We start from the raw sequence: 19,726 nt of genomic DNA on the forward strand, positions 1-19,726 counted from the left end.
TACAGGTAAGATTTATAAAATTAAAGAAGAAAAGTATTGTCTTCCTTTATCTGGTAACTGCAGTTGTGGTTGTTGTTGTTGTTGTTGTACCTGATCAAGGAAAACATTGTATAATTAGAACTTAAATTAATAATTCCAACTTGAGTTTTTCTAAATTATATGACTTTTTAATATATATTTTTCATTTATGTCATTCAACAGCCTTATCTATTCAAAATTTTTGATTGAGTTTAAAACTGATNAATAAATATAAAATATTCTATGTAGGAAATACATGTAAACGAAATAATCTATGATTTTGTTTATAGGGAGAAATAGACAAGAAAAATAATCTTCTAGCTGATGTAATTGAAGCTAGTGGGATCTTGTCAGATGGCACAGAATCATTTCCTCCATCTATAAATGCAAAATCTGCATTGTCTAATCAGGAAGAAAAAATATCGGAGGAACTAGAAGAACCAACTGAAACGGTTGTGATTGAAAAAGGTAGTATTTAAATTTGTGATGATTTGTTGTGAATTGACAGCATGTACTTTCTTTTATGTTTCTAGTAGCTACACTTTCAAATTATTTTATTACAATAATTAAGAATAGTTCGGAATATACTTCATACATATTCCTGAGTTTTTTTATGTATTTAATTTAAATTCACATCTATTTATTAAAATTTGGGGACCCAAACTGCAAGAAAAAAATGGTTCCGTTTCGGTTTTGGATACCTTTAGAGTTTCCATTTTAGTTTCTGTTTGAGTTCAGTTAATCTGATCTGCAAAGAACCAGTAACTGGTGATAGTGGTTCAATTACCGATTGATTAATGAAAACAATAAAATACTAATTTAAAATTATCACATTACTGTTAAGAGATTCTAGAGAGACATTCATCGATGAAAAGCGTAAGAAAATTTTTATTAAATAATCAAAAATCATTATTTTAGATACAGATTAGACAAAAATGACTTGAACAATACATGTGTACTGACATTACTGACATCTTTTTATTTGATAAATTTAAAATTATATTGATTACCAAATAATAATGTCTGTAAATTTTTCAAAACGTCTTACTAACATTACATTGTTTAGTACTTTAGATATCTTATTTGTATACTAAGACAATAGAATATATTTGAGTCTAGTAAATGGTCTTTCTACGCTCACTTGTATTGCAGGAACTGCTAGGCAATCTTAGAAAGAAGATATAAAAAAAATGATTTTTCTTTCTATTTTGATAGTTTAATAAATTTGTATTTTCTCTATCTTTTATTTCATTCATAATTTACTAAGTAGAAGTGCCATTCGTTAGAAGAAAAAATTTTTTGTTAGATGTTTGTAATTTTTTCCAATTTCTGAGGGATTTGAGTCTGTTGGACCTACTTCTTGGCTATAATTTAGTCTAATTAATTTCTATGATCTAATGTTCAGTAAAAAAAATGTTTTGAAATATGACATGAAAATAATACTGAATGACATGCTGTTTTCATTTTATTATAAATACTTTGGCATTTTGTTTTTTTAAGTGAATTTCAGTATTTTGTTTCTTGACACTTTGATTATCTGATTTTTTTTATCATTTAATATTACTCTATCAGCATTTTAAAGTGTAACCAACTACAGGAAATCCTTATTAATTTGAACTTGGATAGTTTGAAATCCCATTAGTTTGTAACCGTACTTTTGTCTCGGTCAGAGATATTGACATTTATACATTAAGGAATTCGGTTAGTTTGAAATACGGCTACTTCAAAATCCGAAGTGAAAATTTTGTCTTAATCATGATATATATACATTAACTCATTTATATAGATTGAAGTGCCTCCATGCTATAAGGGAACAATAGACCAAGAACAACTCTAATCTGGTCAATGTGGTTTTGCTTTTACAGTAGTAGTCCATTTTCAAGTGTCATCTTATCCATGGAATACCCTTTTTTCTCTTATAAAATACAGTTGTTTTTAGGATTGCAAGATTGGGTTACGAGTAGCTGATTAAGATATTTGTAGGGCTCTACACTACTACATTTGGGTGACTTACTACTTTTTGAGTCACTTTAAAAATAATTTGGGCTGCATTTTGAGGAATTCACTTTACTTTTTATAAAACCTATCTGGCAACCAGTGAGGTTCTCACCAGACACTGGCTGTTTACCTTTACATTTGTGTTGTTATTACTTATTAATTAACAAAAATAGCAGTCTGTATATATAGCCTTAATCTATTCAATGTTGAAATTTTTATTTGTTGCCTGTGACGCCACGTTGAATTTTCATTGATGTTAAGCCTAAAAAATTTTTTTATGTTTTACAAATGAAATAAATATATTGAATAATATAGAAACAAAAAAATTATATCTTAAAAGTTCATTTTAATATAAAAATTGTGACACATAGCGACATCTAGTATCAAAAACGTTCAGATGTAAACACGAAAATATTCGGGATCGCCCATGCAGGTCAATGAGGTCAACACAAATATTTTCAGGAATAATGTAGGACAGGTTAATAAATTACACCAGTTACATGGTATTTGACATATTGTACAGATATATGTAAATCTTGGATAATTTGAAATTCAATAATTCGATAAGTTGCAATTATTTCATCCCTTGAATTTCGAACTAATGGTATTTCCTGTATACAATTTACAGTCACACGTATTTTTACCTTTCTATATTTATATATAAAATTAAACTATAGAAATTTGTACTTATAATTATTATCTAACAATTTTTAAAAGAAACATTCACTCGCTGCATGAAAAGTGTTGTTAGGGTAAGTGGGTCTGATCAAACCAATATTGGGTTTGCTATAAAAATGATTCTCTTAGGATCCACAGGGCAGAAAGAGAAAAAAAATTATGCATTTCATAATGACAATTGCCTATATATAATGTTCATTTTTGAACTTTTATTCACATTATAAAAGTCAGTCTTACATGTTTGTGTGTAATGTCTTATTATATGAATGTAAAGCAAAAGCCTGGAAAAATACACTAAAGGTGCATTACATACTAATGTTTGTTGTTATTGTACCAGGCTTGGACTTGACAGGTGTGGGCAAAAATAAACTATCATTACTAAAGATCAAATGTCAAAAGAATTACTATACATAATATAAAATATTCTATTTATTAGTAAAGCTCATATATACAGTTTAACAATGCTAGAAAATCTTTGTCTGGGGAAATGCAGTAGTCTATCCTTAACAAAATAAAATGCCCCAAAATAAATAGAATAACAAAGTAAAAATAATCCCCAAACAAAATAGAACAGTTCGGAATCGACTCCTTACATGTGTAAATTATTTCTAGTTATTTTTTAGATTAATAAAATAATTAAATTTTTAATTTAAATTAATTGAACTCCTGAAAATTCTGTTAATATAATCAATGAGAAATTTGTATTTACAAATTAAAAATTAAACAGTTTTTTAAAATTCAGTTCAACTTAAAGATTAAGAAAGACTTTAGTCTTTCTTAATCTTTAAATTTTATTAAAAGAATATAAATTAATTTGGATGTCTACGAAATGTTCAGGAATATTCTATATTATTCATTTAATATATTCAAATAAATGTTTTATTTCAAAATAGAAACGGAAGTCTTAAATGTCGAAGAGACATGGACTGATGAATCTAGGTTACAAGAAATAGCACCATTAGAAAATGATGAAAAACAAAACGAAGAAGTTTTAAATGTAGACACATCATTGAGTCTTGAAGATATTAATTTACCATTAAGTCAGTTGGAAGATGGACAGATACTAGAAATTCGTAAGTCTAACATTGAAATATTTTATATATTTATACAAAAATCATGTAATTTGAATTCTCAATTTATATCTTTCCAATATCAAGTAAATTCATAAAGTGAATAAAAGAAGAAATTATTTTAGTATATGTTCTGACTCATATCTGTTATAAAGAGACTTAGACTCTGGATATTGTAAGCTTATCAATAAAATAAGCTACTCAGTTACTACATGAATATATGAAATGAGTAAAATTAATTATTCTCAAGCTAAAATTCAACAATATGTTAGAAGATAACTAGTGAAATTTTTGGAGCACATTCAATGCTTCCTAAAAATTTGGCTAGTTGTTGAAGTATTTGGCATATTTCCAAATTGTATGGATTTGAATTCCACTAGACACCAAATTCATTCTTTGAATATGTGAATTTATATTACTTATTTGATTTACTTTGAGCATTAACTATTTATTATCAATTACTGGGGTGCTACAACAATACTTCAGGAGTGCCATGAGTGAGTATAGTGCTGAGTGGTGCCATAACACATAAATATTATCAAAAGTGCAATAATTACACATTGATAAAAACACATCAACTTCAATCTATCTATTGGGGTGTCAGTCTAATGACAATGAGTAAAAAAAATTTCTCATTGTTGGGTTTTGAGCGAATTTAAAAACTAAGACGCTCTTGTGTGTGTATTACTTATTTCTATTTCTAATTTTTGTAGTTGTTTTTGTGTTTTTTATCATAAAAATTATTGCTGTAAAGTTTATTCAGAAGTATTTTTTTGCAAATTTTATTATAAAGTAAAACAAGAATGTCGTTACAGATTGAAACAGTTAAAATTATTATTTACAGAGACACAAGATGATGCAGGTGTTCTTAGTGAATCTACAAGAATAACTAAAGAAATGTTGGAGCTTTTACAACAAGCTGGTCTTCATATACAAGAGATTGAAGTAATTGTGAATTTTGTATATTTAGCATTTTCATTTTTTATTTTATTTTAAATAAAAAATTTATTAACGATGCAAAAAAATTAGTTGTCATCGTAATGTAATTTTAAATTTGAAACACAAATAATTTTGAATCTTTTTTCATTGATAATAAATTAGGATATTATTCAGAATCAATTTTAAGTATAATAGTTTTAATTTTATATTGAATAAAAATGTGTTTCATTACAAAAAATATATAACAATAAAGATGGGAGGAAACTTCATTTTTGTTCTAGTCTCAAGGTTAATGAGTTGGGTCTAAAGGTTAATAAAAAATTTTCTGTTTGAAAAGATAATTAAACATATATATTTGTTTCCTTTTATAATTTATTTTCAAATTATCATTCAAAGTTATTTCATCACAGTGAAAACCCATTTAACAATTTTTTTATGGATGTTTAATAATATATTTGACATAATATTAAGTGGTTGATTGCTTAATAAACACAAGGCACTAGCACATTAGAGTTATATAGCTGCTCCAAATCAAATCTATTACAATGAGTCTGACTCAAAATGAAGTCAGCCAGCATAGGTGATGGTTAGTGTTAATGCTCCAACTTTACTGTTTTTATGTCTTTAGTTTGTTTTACTTAGTCCATTTTTGCCTAGGAAGATTCAGGTTCTGATTGATTTTGGATTTTGATGATTAATATATACAGTGGGTGATTGGTTAACGAACATAATCCATTCCAAGACCTTGTTTGCTATCTGAATTGTTCATTAACCAATTATAGATTTACCATAGATTTTTGTGGGAATTTGATTAATTCATTCTGGAGACCCCAAAAAATAAATAAGAAATTATGTACTTTCTTACTATGTTTATTTACATATAATAACAAACTAAAAGCAATCTCTCCATTTTTTCATGATGACACATCTTTGTTTCTCAGATGCAGTTTTTGTTACTCCTTTATCTGCTTGAGTTTTTTTTTTTTTTTTGATTATATCTTTCTTAAATAAGATTGTATCTACTGTAGATCTGTTGAAGTCATTTACCTACAATATCAGACATCTTTTGCCCACTCTCTACCTTGGCTATTATCTCTTGCTTAGTTTCTATAATGAGCACAGTTCCTGACACACCACTTTTTAGGCCCCATAATATTATCAGTTTTTTAAATAAAAAGTTCAGAAAAGCACTTACAAAAATTCAGAGAACAGAAATTAACTAGTGCAAAAAAAGTTATGTATACAACTGTGAAAGTTTTGTTCCATAAACCATGTATAGATGTGTGAAATTCGAGGTTTATATAATGTAATAAAAGCATTTAATCCTTTAAATTTTTAATAAATTCCTTTAACTAGAGGAAGTTGCACCTGCAGAAACGAAATTTGAGGTGCATGAGAAAATTATAACTCTTTCTATTTAACTATAAACATTCTCACGATCAATCCGTGAATAGTTTACAATTATCGACAAAATTCGTCATATTGTTGTCATTCTATCGCCACCTTTAATCTCACACCTGCTAAAACAATAGATCACCTGACGAATTTTCCCACCAAAAATGTATAAAAGCCATCCTCCTTCCCTTCTCGGGGGAGTCACCGATCGAATGTTCAAGAAGGACCTTCACTTCCCGTTGACCTGCTGAATTAATTAGAAGATCTTGTGCCAACTCGCACCTCCCTTCCGAAATAGCTGAAGTATCTGTCCGATACTATCACAGAGGTATGAAATATTATTGTAAACTCCCTCTCTCATCTGCGGAGTTTTGTAAAATTTTATTTAGTTAGCGCGTTAAATAAACCGTTGTTTGTTTTTAAATGGTGTCGTTACTCGACTTTGCTCACGCCTTATCATCGACCCCCTCCGACTCTCCTACACTCGCGTAATGAGTAACCGAACGTTACTACCATCCCTGACAAGAAAAGTAGTCACTGACCTGTGGCCGGGAGGAGAGGACTCTTCTTACCTCCCGGTGGCTCACAAATTGGTGTAGCAGGAGTGGGGTTTCGAACTAAAAACCCCTAGAAACATCACAGATGCCATAAAATATAGTCTTACAAATCTTAAACACAGCGTCACTGCTTCTTGTGTTTGTTTTCTGAACATAAAAATCTTTTGAGAAAGTGTTCATTGTCCGAACTGTTTGTTAACCGATTGCCCACTGTACTATAGAAATGATATGCAATAAAATTACTTAAATCTTGTACTAGAGGAAGGTAATAATACTAGTTTCTCTGTTCTAACATTGTGTAACTTTGTAGAAATATTCCTATTTATAGTCCAGCAATGTTAAATGAGAAAGGAGACAGTTTTTAAAAACTTTCACTATAATAAATATTTTTTCTTGTTTCACTAAATATTGCTATAGAGGAATTTGACTGTATTTTATTTACTACTGGATAGTATAATGAATATGAATTACCAACTATTGTGAATACTTTATTTTTTTTTAAATATCTCAGTAACAGTGATTTGTTTATGGAATTCCTATAATACTGGATTACTTAAAAAAATTTTTATACTATAAAATTCAAAAATGAAAATACAAACAGTCTTTTAGGTGTTTAAGCAATTGTTTCTCTGTGTTTTTCTAACTTGGCATGCTGACAATTGTTCTTGACTTAATTTTAAATTATTTATTTTTTGAAGATTATGATCTTTTTTTTTTTGAATCATAATTCCCTAACAGTTTCAATGGCCACAGTCAATATTTCTAATGCCAAACAACCTGCTCTATTATTGGGCTTTAAGGTAATTTAATAAGGGATTGTTTATATATGTATATATACACCATGCCAATGAAAGCAATAGCTGACTGAGAGTCATGGAGAACAGTAGACACTAAAATCATTTCCAGTCATTGACCAGTATGGTTATATCTAAATTTATAGTTCTGAAAGTGAAGATCGGATGGTGGTCCAGGTAGTATAATTGGTAACACATCTGCATGGTAAGCAAAAGTTGAAGATTTGACACCCACTCTGTGCTGATTCTTTTCTTCCGGAAATTTTAAGTTAGAATTATTATATTATAATTATTAAAATTATCATGAGATGGCAGCCTAACTGCCTACCTCTAGGCAAATTAAATGTAATTATTAATTTAGACCTATTTTAACCCAATAATATTGCAGCTCATTTGGCATTACTTAAAAATTGGGTTTCTGTATTGTTCATATACCAATATATTTTTTTACTGGTGTAACATTATAAAATGCTTCTTTTTTTTGAGCTAGAATTTAAGCTATAATGTAGCTTGGTTTATGATATTGTGCTTTGATGCTGGTTTCATTAAACCTACTTTGGCTATCAACTGGAAATATTTTTAATGACCTAAGAGACAAGAAATGAAGTCTTCTCTCATCTACTTACGTCTAGTAATTAATTTTCTATTTAATTATGTTTACCTGTAGTTATTGAGTATATTCAATTAAAACAGATCATTTATACTTATTTAAAATTTAAATGCACAAAAAGTAATCAGTTGTTTTTCCCTTCCAAAAAATTATTCAATGAATGATTGAAAGGAAGATAAATCACAAAAAATGAAAATTAATTATTCTGTTTTAATTAAATATGTTTTTAAAAATATATTTTAATGCCTTTTTGTACTTTATAACAATAAATATAATTATAAACAATATTATATTAGGTTAAAAGTGATTTGTCAAATGATAGTTATCAAGGATCGGTGCCAGTTAAATCTACCAATGAGGAAGAAGCCGTCGAAATGAAAAATAAAGAGAGCTGCGAATTATTAAAACATGAAGATAATGATTCTTGTGAGAAACTAATCCTCTGTCAGCAAGATGAATACGAATCATCCGAAGTGGATAAAACCATCAATGAGTCCACCCAATCCAAAAATATCCAAAGTAATTTTTAATTTTTTTACTTTTTGGCAAAATAGGTTCATTTACCAAATTTTTGTCAAAAAATTAAATCCATTTTCTTAAAAAATTACAGGTAAGATTTATAAAATTAAAGAAGAAAAGTATTGTCTTCCTTTATCTGGTAACTGCAGTTGTGGTTGTTGTTGTTTTTTGTTGTACCTGATCAAGGAAAACATTGTATAATTAGAACTTAAATTAATAATTCCAACTTGAGTTTTTCTAAATTATATGACTTTTTAATATATATTCTTCATTTATGTCATTCAACAGCCTTATCTATTCAAAATTTTTGATTGAGTTTAAAACTGATATTGTTTTCTTCAGTTACAGCCTGCTTTATTGTAGATCCTTGCAACATTTACATCAATTTTTGAGCACTTTCAAGTTTTCTGGCTCATTGTCAGAGATTTGCCCATGAAAGTACATAATATTCATATAATTTTCCCTATGAATATACTCCTGATAATGAGAGAAAAAGCTTCATCTAATTGATTTAAATGTTGTAGGATCTGCAGTATAATGTTTCCAAATTCTGGAAAGTCAGGGAAATAAAAATTGGTCAGGGAGAGTAAGGAAAATATGAGAAAAGTTAGAGAAAGTGAGGAAAATTAAGCATTTCCAAATGAAATACTATAATCAGTTCATATTTTTATTTATTGTTATATGACATACTAGGTCTGTAAACCCTCTACCCCCTGGTGGAATAGGGAATTGGCTGCCAAACGAACTGCGGTACGGAGGGCGAGACGCAGGATCAGGACCACAGTTGACCTGGCGTTAAAATCTCTGAGAACTGATGAATATAGGACCCTTTTTAGGGACTACAAGGCGTTAATTAACAATACAAGAAGAAAGTCGTGGCAGGAGTTCTGCACCACCTCCAATCACAATGGACCGTGGTCAACTCCTTATTATACGGCCATTAGAAAGAAAAAACCTCTGACACCTCCGGCAACCATCTCAACTGATACTGGCAAGACAAACAACCTTAATGATACTTACCAAGCCATTTTCACTGACCTCTTCCCACCTGATAATCCAACCAACGACAATCCCAAGCAACAAGAAATCAGGAATCAAAGCCTAATTCCTCTTCTGACTGACGACGATAGACCTTTCACTTCTGAGGAGAGAAGAAGAGAATTTCATAAAATCAAAAAGCGTAAGGCCCCTGGCCCTGACTTGATTAACGGGCAGATGGCACAACACGCCTATGAGGCCATATCTACAACTTTCTTAATAATCTTTAATAAATGTTTGGATCTTAAGTACTTCCCAGCCATCTGGAAAGAAGCGGCCGTAAGGCTAATCGCCAAGACTAAAGACACCTCTCCCACCAAGCCTTCTGACTACTGCCCCATATCCCTCCTGGCTGTTTTGGGAAAGGTTCTTGATGCTCTAATGGGAGGACGGATCCTCCATCACTTGGAAAAAATGAATGCACTTCACCTAGCCCAATACGGGTTTAGGAGAAATAAGAGTGCCCACCAAGCAATAGGTAAGATTCTTGATTATGTCCGTGACGCCAAAAATGACGGGAAACACACAATGATGGTCTCGATTGATTTTAAGGGCGCTTTCGACCACGCGTGGTGGCCCGCCATCCTGACTAACCTCGCAAATCTCAACTGTCCACTCAACATCCATGAGCTCCTCGGAAGTTATTTATCAGGGAGGACTGCCCTAGCTATAGAACAAGGAACCATGATGTACAAAATCGCAATTACTAGGGGCTGCCCCCCAAGGTTCCAAATCAGGCCCAATGCTTTGGAACATTCTTTATGATGGGCTACTCGACTCTCTCAATTCCTTTGACTTCCCAAGCAACCCTTATCTGCAAGGTTATGCAGACGATACTGTCATCTTGCTTTCTCACCAAAATCATGAGGTTCTTCAACAGCACACTAACAATTTCCTAAAAAGTATTCTCAACTGGAGTGAGGACAACTACCTCATCATTAACCATAATAAAAGTTACTGTATGGTCTTTCCTAAAGGGAATCCATTACGTAAAAAACCAACCATCCGCATCAAGGGCCAAAGGATCCAATGTGTAAATAGTATGAAATACCTTGGGGTAATCCTAGACTTCAAACTGACCTGGAGGGATCATACTCACTATGTGTACAATAAGGTAATACGTGTCAGCCACTCCCTCAGGAGTATAGCCCGAAACTACTGGGGGCTTGATCACAGGACCAGCCAACTTATCTATACAGGTGCAATCGAACCGATTCTAACATATGGAAGCGAAGAATGGGGCTACGCAGTCAACAACATCCATATCAGACGGAAACTGCTCTCCGCACAGCATAAAGCTGCAATTGCAACCACCAAATCTTATAGGACCACTCCAACCAATGCCCTCCTAGTCATCGCTGGGTTCCTTCCTATACACCTGGTAATTCTTGCAAGGTATCTAAGGAATTTACTTATAAAACTTCACTTTCGTAACATCACCAAATCTGAACTAAGGAAATTGATTTCCAAAATGCAACTCCCTGACTCCTTCAGCAAATTGATTGATGACATTTCTAACTATGGGATAGACCTCAACTGCAGTATCAACTGGCTCCACCCAGCTATTTCTTCCACCAATAGGATCTACTTTAATTTGCCAACCTCACTTACTGGGCTAAATTTCTTCACTGACAGCTCAAAAACCTGGGATGCTGTGGGTGCTTCTGCATGCCTGGTTGATAGCACTAAGAAACATCATTGGCAAGCTGCTCTTCGCCTGCGCAACCAGTGCTTTAATAACCAGGCGGAATCCCTGGCTATCCTCGCCACCCTGAAGTACATCAAGCAAAATATCTCCTGCTTCTCTGGAAAAACTGTCAACATCATCACAGACAGTCGTGTGGCACTCCACCAGATAAAGAATCAAAACCAAAAACTGCCAATCATTGACAATAGTCTCAACCTCCTTAACGAAATCAATAACTCAGCCTATATCAATTTCTACTGGGTTCAGGGTCACTCTGGAAATCCAGGTAATGAAAGGGCCGATAGGCTGGCTAAGAATGCTCACAAGATAGCTGATACCTATGCTTATGAGGCTATCCCTCTCTCCACCATTCACAGAGAGCTGCACGAACTACTCATCACTATCTGGCAAAAAGAGTGGGATACTGGCACCACTGGCCGACACACGTACAAATTTCTCCCAAGTGTCAGCACACGTCTTAACTTATCCTTCTTCCACACCAACCATGCCATCACCCAGCTTATCACGGCGCACGGGAACTTCTGTGCATACCTTAAACGTTTCCTCAAGAAAGGGAATGGTAATTGCACCTGTGACATTGTAGAAGAAGAGGATCCATTCCACGTCTTATTCACCTGCCCTAAGTACACCTCCTACCGCGGAAATCTGCGTAGTGTTGTGCAAGTGGAAGGTCATCATTGGCCCTGCAACTTCAGTGTCCTCCTCTCCTCAACACGGATCTTCCATGGACTAAAAAACTTCTGTAAACATCTACCATTAATGAACTTTTACAATGGATGCAGAGCGATAACCTAGTTGTCAGGCTTATTACTGCTATCATTATTGGGGCTAACCCCATTGTGTCCCTCCAATCCGCCACCGCATATCGATTCTGTTCTTGGTGGGCGGACATCTGTTATTAATTGTACAATTGCTACTTTTCAATACATACTCTCCTCTGTTTACTTCACACTTATTTGGACTGCACGCACCACTGTTTTTTTTTTTTCTTTTCTAGGATCTCATCCACTTGATCCCAGTCTAACGCTCTACAGTTCTCTCCTTTCCACCCCCTTTTCTCTCCCCCACCCCATTCCCTCCCCCTATCATTCTCTAACCCTCTCTATCACCCTCTTTCTCAGTGGCAACACCCCTGGGTATGCCATTTCTTTCGCTCACTATCACTATATGACATACTTTATTAAATTTTAGTTAATTTTTAGATAAAACCTGTTACTGCATTACTTTCTCACATGAAGTTCAGTTCAACTAACTACAATAGACCTATTTCAAATTTACCTTAGTAGTCTCAACTCTTGAATTTTATCTTTAGTGTTTGTGTTGCTACGTGTATAATTCAATTCTAAGCGACCTGCTGTAACAAGTGACATTTTCAATGTGCTGCAGTAAATGCCTGAGCTGACAGGTCATATTGTGACAGTTGCTACAGATCAAATTCATTTTACTACATGGAAAAATATTTTTTCTCGTATATTATTAAGTTTAAACTTACTTTCTAGTAGTTGACAATTCAAAATTATTACTTATTACACAGCAAAAAAATTGAGCGTAACCAACTTGGAATAAAGACTCCTAACAGTAAGTTGTTGTTAAGATATTTTTTAAAGAAAAATAATAGCAGCTATGTTTAAACACTATTTTAAACTACAGTATATATTAAAAAGTTTTAATTACTGTTTTAACAATTCTGATGTGTTTAAAGATCAAAGATGATCTTTCTTAACATGAAAAAAAAATGTTCAAATATTATATTGCACACATTATATTATGTATCTTGCATGAGAAACTAGCTTGGTTATTTTACAAGTTTCTATTTCCTATCAATGCCATATTAAATATTAAAAGTAGTGTAATGATGATCATATGAAGATGAGAGGAGGAGAAGGAAAATTATTAAGCCAAGGATTAAGTAAATATAGACCTAACTTGAACATTGAATTAGACTATAAAATGTCAGGAAAATAAGAAATTTAGGGTTGGAAAATCGTGGAAATGGGATATCATTTTGATTTATGAACCATGCAATAAAGCAGAATATAGTGGATCAGGTTTAAAATATGTATTTTGGCTATTTCAGATTATAGCAAAACTTTGATATAATGGAATAATTCAGATGGGTGTCTGTTAAAGCTGAAAATCCGTTATTTAATAACGTAGATTTTTCCAAATGCACGTGTTAAAAAGATTGACAATTTAGTTAGTTTATCTGTTTTTACTTACAATATACATTTATTTGATTAAAATTTAATATGAATAAGAAGTTTAATTTCACATGAAAGTTTTTATACGTATTATTGCTTATGTATTACCCATAGTTCGGAGACTGTAATAAACAAGTACAGTCGATCCCCCTATAAGACAGTAGGTACGTTTCGTTCTTTATGAATCAATTTTGTAGGAATCACAGCCAATCACAGCCCGACACGTGTGAAGTTTACAGACTACGGCTGTTTGAAAGGTTTTCTTCCATAAAATTAATCGATTCTAGACTAATCCGACTCAACATTTCCAAAATATGTATATTTTTTTTGGAAATAATCCGTATAAACTATGCTATAAACAAAAAATTGTAGGATTACTTACCGAGTGTGCACCATTCGACATCGCCATTGCTCAAGCTTGTTTTTGTCGCGGAACAGCGCAGCAAACCGCGGGCGCAATTTCTGATGTTATTTTTCTGCAAAAACTTTGTTGAACTTTGGAGACATCATTAATATAAATAATTTTAATTGCCGTTGNCAAAGTTTCACGCCAACCGGATAAACGGTGTGGTAATGCATGAATGACACACACACACACAGACAGACAACCATACATTCATTTTTATATATATAGATTTTAATCGCCGTTGAATAAGGAATGTTTCTTTCACACGAAATGTATAAAATTACAGTACTGTATTAGACTTACGGTAGCTAATTTACATACTGTACAGACGATAGTTCGCCTAAACTCTCCGTAGCGTAGCGCTAGACGGCGGAGAGCATATATACATAATTATAATAAAGTTACAATAAATTAAGTTAATATATAATTATATATACAGTACCTAATTTATATACAATTATATGTACAGATGATACTAAACTCAATTTACCTGCCTAAACTGTCCGTAGCATGGCGCTGGACAGCGGAAAGTAGTTCGGCTGCCCGATGACGTTTTACGTAATTATAGGAGTTTTTTTACCGTTGTTTACGGATACCGCCACAATTTTTTTGCCATCTTATAGGAATCGTAATTATAGGAACCCGTCTTATAGGGGGATCTACTGTATACAATCTAAGTCAAAATAAACAAACAAACATTTTTTGTAAAATACGCTTCATAAGCAGTGGCTTTTGGATTTGAGAAAAAACTTAATTTAATTACATATAAAAAGCATTTTAAAATTAACATGGTGTTAATTTTCGTATGACGTACAGACCGGAAATTTTCTCTCTTAAATGTGAAGTGTATTAAATTGAGGTTTTATTGTAATTCCATTCTCTTATTTGTGCTGTTTTTTAAAGATCATTTATGTGGAATATATTTAAAAGGCCAATAAAATCATAACACCCATTTTATTTATTTATTTATGATGATCTATAGAATGAAAAATACTTTTATCATAGGATATAATAGATGTAGATTTGGTTTTCTTTTAGTAACAGCAAATTTATGTATTATGTATATAGTTTGGGCTTTTTTCTCCCTGTAACTTTATATGTTAAAGATGATATTTTATTAAATACTTACATTTATTTTCTATTAAATCTTAAATTGTTATAAAATTACTTTGACATCATGGATTTGCTCATTAACTGATTCAATGTGTTTGAGAAGACCAAAAGATACACTTAAAGAAGGAAGTTTAGAAAAAAAAATCTGAAATTTTAAGAAAAGGAGGATTTGTTATATTGAAGGAAGTCAAAGTTTAACCTTCCATATCTGGTAGAATAACATGACAAACAAATAGTTGATTTTAATTACCATTCAGATTCTTAAATTGAGTGCTCTTCTAATAAATGCTGGATGTGACACAGTAGAATTTTTATAAGAATTTAGACAGAAAAACATAGAATCAAAACATGTCTAGTTTTAATCTCTTAATTTATTATGTTCAATGATATTGGTTATTTAATAATGGCAACTACAGAATTAATATTATATTAAAAAACAAAATTAATTAATATAAAATAATAACAATATACACTGGGCCCTCGTATAACACGTTATATGGGTCAGTATTTATAAAATGTGTTTCTAACTTTTTGATTATTTTGCTGTTATGCCACACTCGCAGTTTATACATAACAAATGTGGTTTGCATAATGCAGGACATACAGGGGTTTGCTGTATATATATATATTTTTTTTAAGACTAATATGCATCCTTAGTGTGATAATTAAAGTATAATTTGAATTCAAACCTTGATATATTTATAAATACTAGTTTAATATATTTCTTTTAAAATAATTATTAGTTCTGGAAAACAAAGAATTGGAATGTGTAGAAGAAGATTCTCAATCAGACGAACAAGCCACCGTTATTGAGTTATTGAACACGGAGTTTACTACATCACAAATAGATGCTGCTCAGTTTATTGAAACACACAGTGATGATATTCCAGGTATGTTATTTTGGATTATTCATCTTGGACATAACTGGAAACTGAATATTCATCCAGATATAAATTAAAAGCCTGAATTATAATGTTAATCATTTAAAAATAAGAATAATAAATATAGTTTTTGGCTATTTCATAGATATTTAAATTATTTATTATTATAAAAAGGAATCAATATTTCAGATGTTAATTTAGTAAAATGCAGTACAGATAACAGAGAAGAAAACAGCAACATTAATGAAATTCCAGACATGCATTTTCCCACAGACACCTTTCAGAATACAGATGATGTGAAGGTAAGCAATGAAGTTATTCTGCATTTATCCAATGTAGCCACATACATTAAAATTTACTCTAACTTATTTAGGTAGAATATATCTCATCCATTCGGGAAGAAGAAATTAAAGAAATCTATCAGAAAGAGGGGGAAGTGGATGATGTCAAAAACATTGATATAGATGTGCACAGCAATGTCAGAGTGGAACCCAGTGGACTGGATACTAGTAGTATGAATTTAGAAGATTTTACCAGCCAACGTGTGGAAGGAAACACTCCAGAACACTGCAGTGATGTTGAAATTGTTAATAATGAATTAGAAAACTCAAATGTTGTTGAGATTTCCGAAGAACAAACTGTTAATAGAACTGAAGACATACCAATGGCACAAACTCCGGAAAAAGCTCCACAAACAACCAAAATAGAACCAGTTAAACAATGTAAGTATATTGTTTTATTCCAGCAACATACATATAGTCATATTAACGTGCATTTTCCAAATTTTGGGATTTGTAACTGGCAAAGAAAGGACTGTACTAACTTTTATCCTTATAAATATATCATTCTTTTAACATTTGCTCTTTTATTTTTCTTAATTTCTCATAATTTTCATTCATGCACTAGCAATTTTTCCCTAGTTCTTCCTCTTGCATGCTTACTGTTTACAGTATTTACATATAATTCTCTCTCTTTCTTTCTCATTTAAGTAATGTTTAAATTTATCAAATATCATCAACATTCACCATTTTCTTTTAGTGGAAAGTCCTTCAGAAGTTGTAGAGGAACCAGAAACACCACCCTCAGAGGGTAGTAATGCAGATGTTCCCATTAGGAGAAAGAGAAAGTTACCAATAGAACTGCAAGAGTTGCCACACCTAACAGGATGGTCAAGAATGGCTTCGGGATTGTTGGAGAAAGTGGGTAAATATAGAGGTTCGGGTCGACTGGTGGGTGCCGCTCATTGGTTTTTACAACCCGGTATGAAGTTTTTCATTTGTTTACCCAATTTTTTTCATATATGTAAGTGACAATTGAATGATTCATTTTAGTTACACCTGCTGATGCTCCAGGATATTATGATATAGTGAAGAAACCTATGGATTTTTCTACTATCAAAAAGAAATTAGAAGTGAGAATAACCATTAATTTTCATAAAAATCATCTTTAAATAATTACAATTAAGAATTGTCTGAAACTTGGCACCATGTTCAAAATTCAATAAACAAACTACTAAAGCCAGATGAATTGGTAAATTATCAGGTTATATTAAGGCTAAGTTAATAATTAGATACAAAGTAATTTGTCTACAGGTAGGCAATTGAGCTGGCAATTAGGCAATGCTTCATTATTAGATTCAATGTACCAAAATTGAAGGATCATATTTTATTCTGGTTGATTGCTATTTGATTTGATGTATCTGATGATAAACATTTATGTTTAAAAACATCAATAGTGAGGATTGAAATAATTTTTTTTTGATAACAAAGTCCTAAAGTTTAATTTTAATATTTCATAAAATATTTTAGGGTGGCCAATATAAAAATTTGGAAGAATTTCACGCCGACATGATGCTAGTGAAAGCCAATTGCGATTTATACAATCCTCCAGGACACGAAGCGAGAACGGACGGAGAAGAGGTTTTCACTTTTTACCTGCAAGAGTATAATAGAATTGTTGAAAAGTGGCAGAAAGTGAGTCTCTTTCTTTTCATTCTTTAAGGCAGAAAGAAATTTCACAAAATCTAAATAACAATTTCTGATTTTCAGAGCCACTTGTTGTCCAGCTCTCGACGTTCCAAATCTAGTAAAGAGTAAATATTAGCAACATGACTCATTCTGTATTTAAGTTTGTTCTTTCCGATTTTTTAAAAATCGACTCAAAAATGTCTTCCATCATTTTAATTGTAAATTTATCTGAAGATTCGTTGTGTAAATGATACTCTTTAATTAGATTTAAATGAATTTTACATCGTCCTTAATGGGGATTTGTTCCAAATTGCCATTAAGTCCTTCTGTTTCTTTTTTTAATCTGTAAATAGATTTCATTAAATTTTTCTTACAATCATTATTTTATTCTATCATTTTACTAATAAAATTATTTAATTTATACTAACAAAATTGCAACTTTATTGGACCATACAAGAAAATTTTGGACGTACCAAAACAAAAGTGACAACTTGAAATTTATAAAATGACATTCTGTTATACATTTTTTATTCTAAATTATAAATTCTGCCATAGAATATTCAAATTTCAAAATATAACCACAGAATACAACTTGTTCATCGATAAATTTGTAAGCTTCAGCATATGTTTTCACATTGCTTTACATATTTTCTACATTTATGAATTCCATTAATTTCTGCTGGTTTATTTTTCTCAGACATTATTGAATTATGTACCAGATGTCACACAATGTCAACTGTCTGTCTGAGAAAAGTTAAAACACCATACAATGAATGTGATTTTTCAAAAAAAAAAAAAAAAAAAAATTCAAAGAATTCAAATTGTATGATTTGAATAAATCATTTTTTTTTAATGTAAATACCAAAAATATAAAACACAAAACAAAAATTTAGTGAGAACTTCAGAAAGTTTTTTCTTGTATTTGATAAATTTTAAACATTAATCCTTCAATCGAATATCAAGTATTATATACAGAGTGTACCAGAAACACCTGAAAGCTTTTTAAAATAAAGAATTTCTTCAGGAAAAAGTATAAATATTTATTGCCTTGCACAGATAAATTCTTTTTTAAATGGAGAATGAATGTATATCACCATTATTTCCTGAATGTAACATTTTGTAAAGGACTACCTTTCTGATAAACGAATTCTTATAGTCTGTCCGGAAAAGATGCCTTAACTCGCAGCAACATGTTTTGTGGAATCTCCTGAATGCATCAATGAATTCAATCTTTTGGCACTTTAAAACTAGCTGAGTGTGTCTCGTAAACTTTATATTTCAGGTAGCTCCACAAAAAAATCCAACACTGTTGGGTCTGGCAATTGAGCAGACTAGGGGATTCCCCAAAGTGAGAAATCACTTTATCTGGAAACATTTCTTGCAGAAGTTCAGGGTACACTGAACATAATGATAAAGTTTTAAATATCTATACGTGCCCAGTGCCGTAACTAGCCATTCCTGTGCCCTGTGCAAGAATGCATTTAAGCCTCTTAATTAATTAGGTTTGGGAAAGTAATAAAACTAATACATGCATTTTGGGCCCTTCTTCCAAGTAAGTCCTGTGCAGATGCACCTGTTGCACCTGCCTAGTTACGGCACTGTACATGCCAAATATTAATAGAAAAAGGTAATGTATACCACCATCTGTCGGCATTATATAAAAATTGAGCATAGTGATGTGTTATATTACAATGAGCTGTAATGGGTGTCCTGTGAATTAAATTTAAAAACCATCAGGTGTTTCTGGCATAACAATGGAGACATTTATTTTTAAAGAAGTAAAATATCAATTTTTATTGATAAAACCTCTAAATTTTATGATACCAATGTAAAG

At 31.6% G+C, this 19,726-nt stretch overlaps 1 protein-coding gene across 1 annotated transcript; it reads left to right on the forward strand.

Annotated features, from left to right (window-relative positions):
* Nucleotides 1-187: 187 nt before the first annotated feature.
* On the forward strand, nucleotides 188-18,272 carry LOC111618794 (bromodomain-containing factor 1-like). Its single transcript, XM_023360364.1, has 12 exons — nucleotides 188-200; nucleotides 313-486; nucleotides 3,588-3,767; nucleotides 4,609-4,709; nucleotides 8,356-8,578; nucleotides 15,788-15,934; nucleotides 16,115-16,227; nucleotides 16,299-16,647; nucleotides 16,964-17,185; nucleotides 17,257-17,336; nucleotides 17,734-17,898; nucleotides 17,974-18,272. Exons 1-12 carry the CDS (start codon nucleotides 188-190, stop codon nucleotides 18,019-18,021), a joined length of 1,815 nt encoding a protein of 604 aa, XP_023216132.1. The 3' UTR covers nucleotides 18,022-18,272.
* Nucleotides 18,273-19,726: the final 1,454 nt, after the last annotated feature.

Source organism: Centruroides sculpturatus, unplaced genomic scaffold (genome assembly GCF_000671375.1).
Source record: "Centruroides sculpturatus isolate CEXI.00-Female unplaced genomic scaffold, Cexi_2.0 scaffold13, whole genome shotgun sequence".
Classification (NCBI taxonomy): Eukaryota; Metazoa; Arthropoda; class Arachnida; order Scorpiones; family Buthidae; genus Centruroides; species Centruroides sculpturatus.

Excerpts from the sequence above, each read along its gene's own strand:
- LOC111618794 (XM_023360364.1), top strand. Across the intron at positions 4,710-8,355 it reads TTCATATACAAGAGATTGAA|GTTAAAAGTGATTTGTCAAA; the intron begins GTAATTGTGAAT and ends ATATTATATTAG. Across the intron at positions 16,228-16,298 it reads AGAATACAGATGATGTGAAG|GTAGAATATATCTCATCCAT; the intron begins GTAAGCAATGAA and ends TAACTTATTTAG.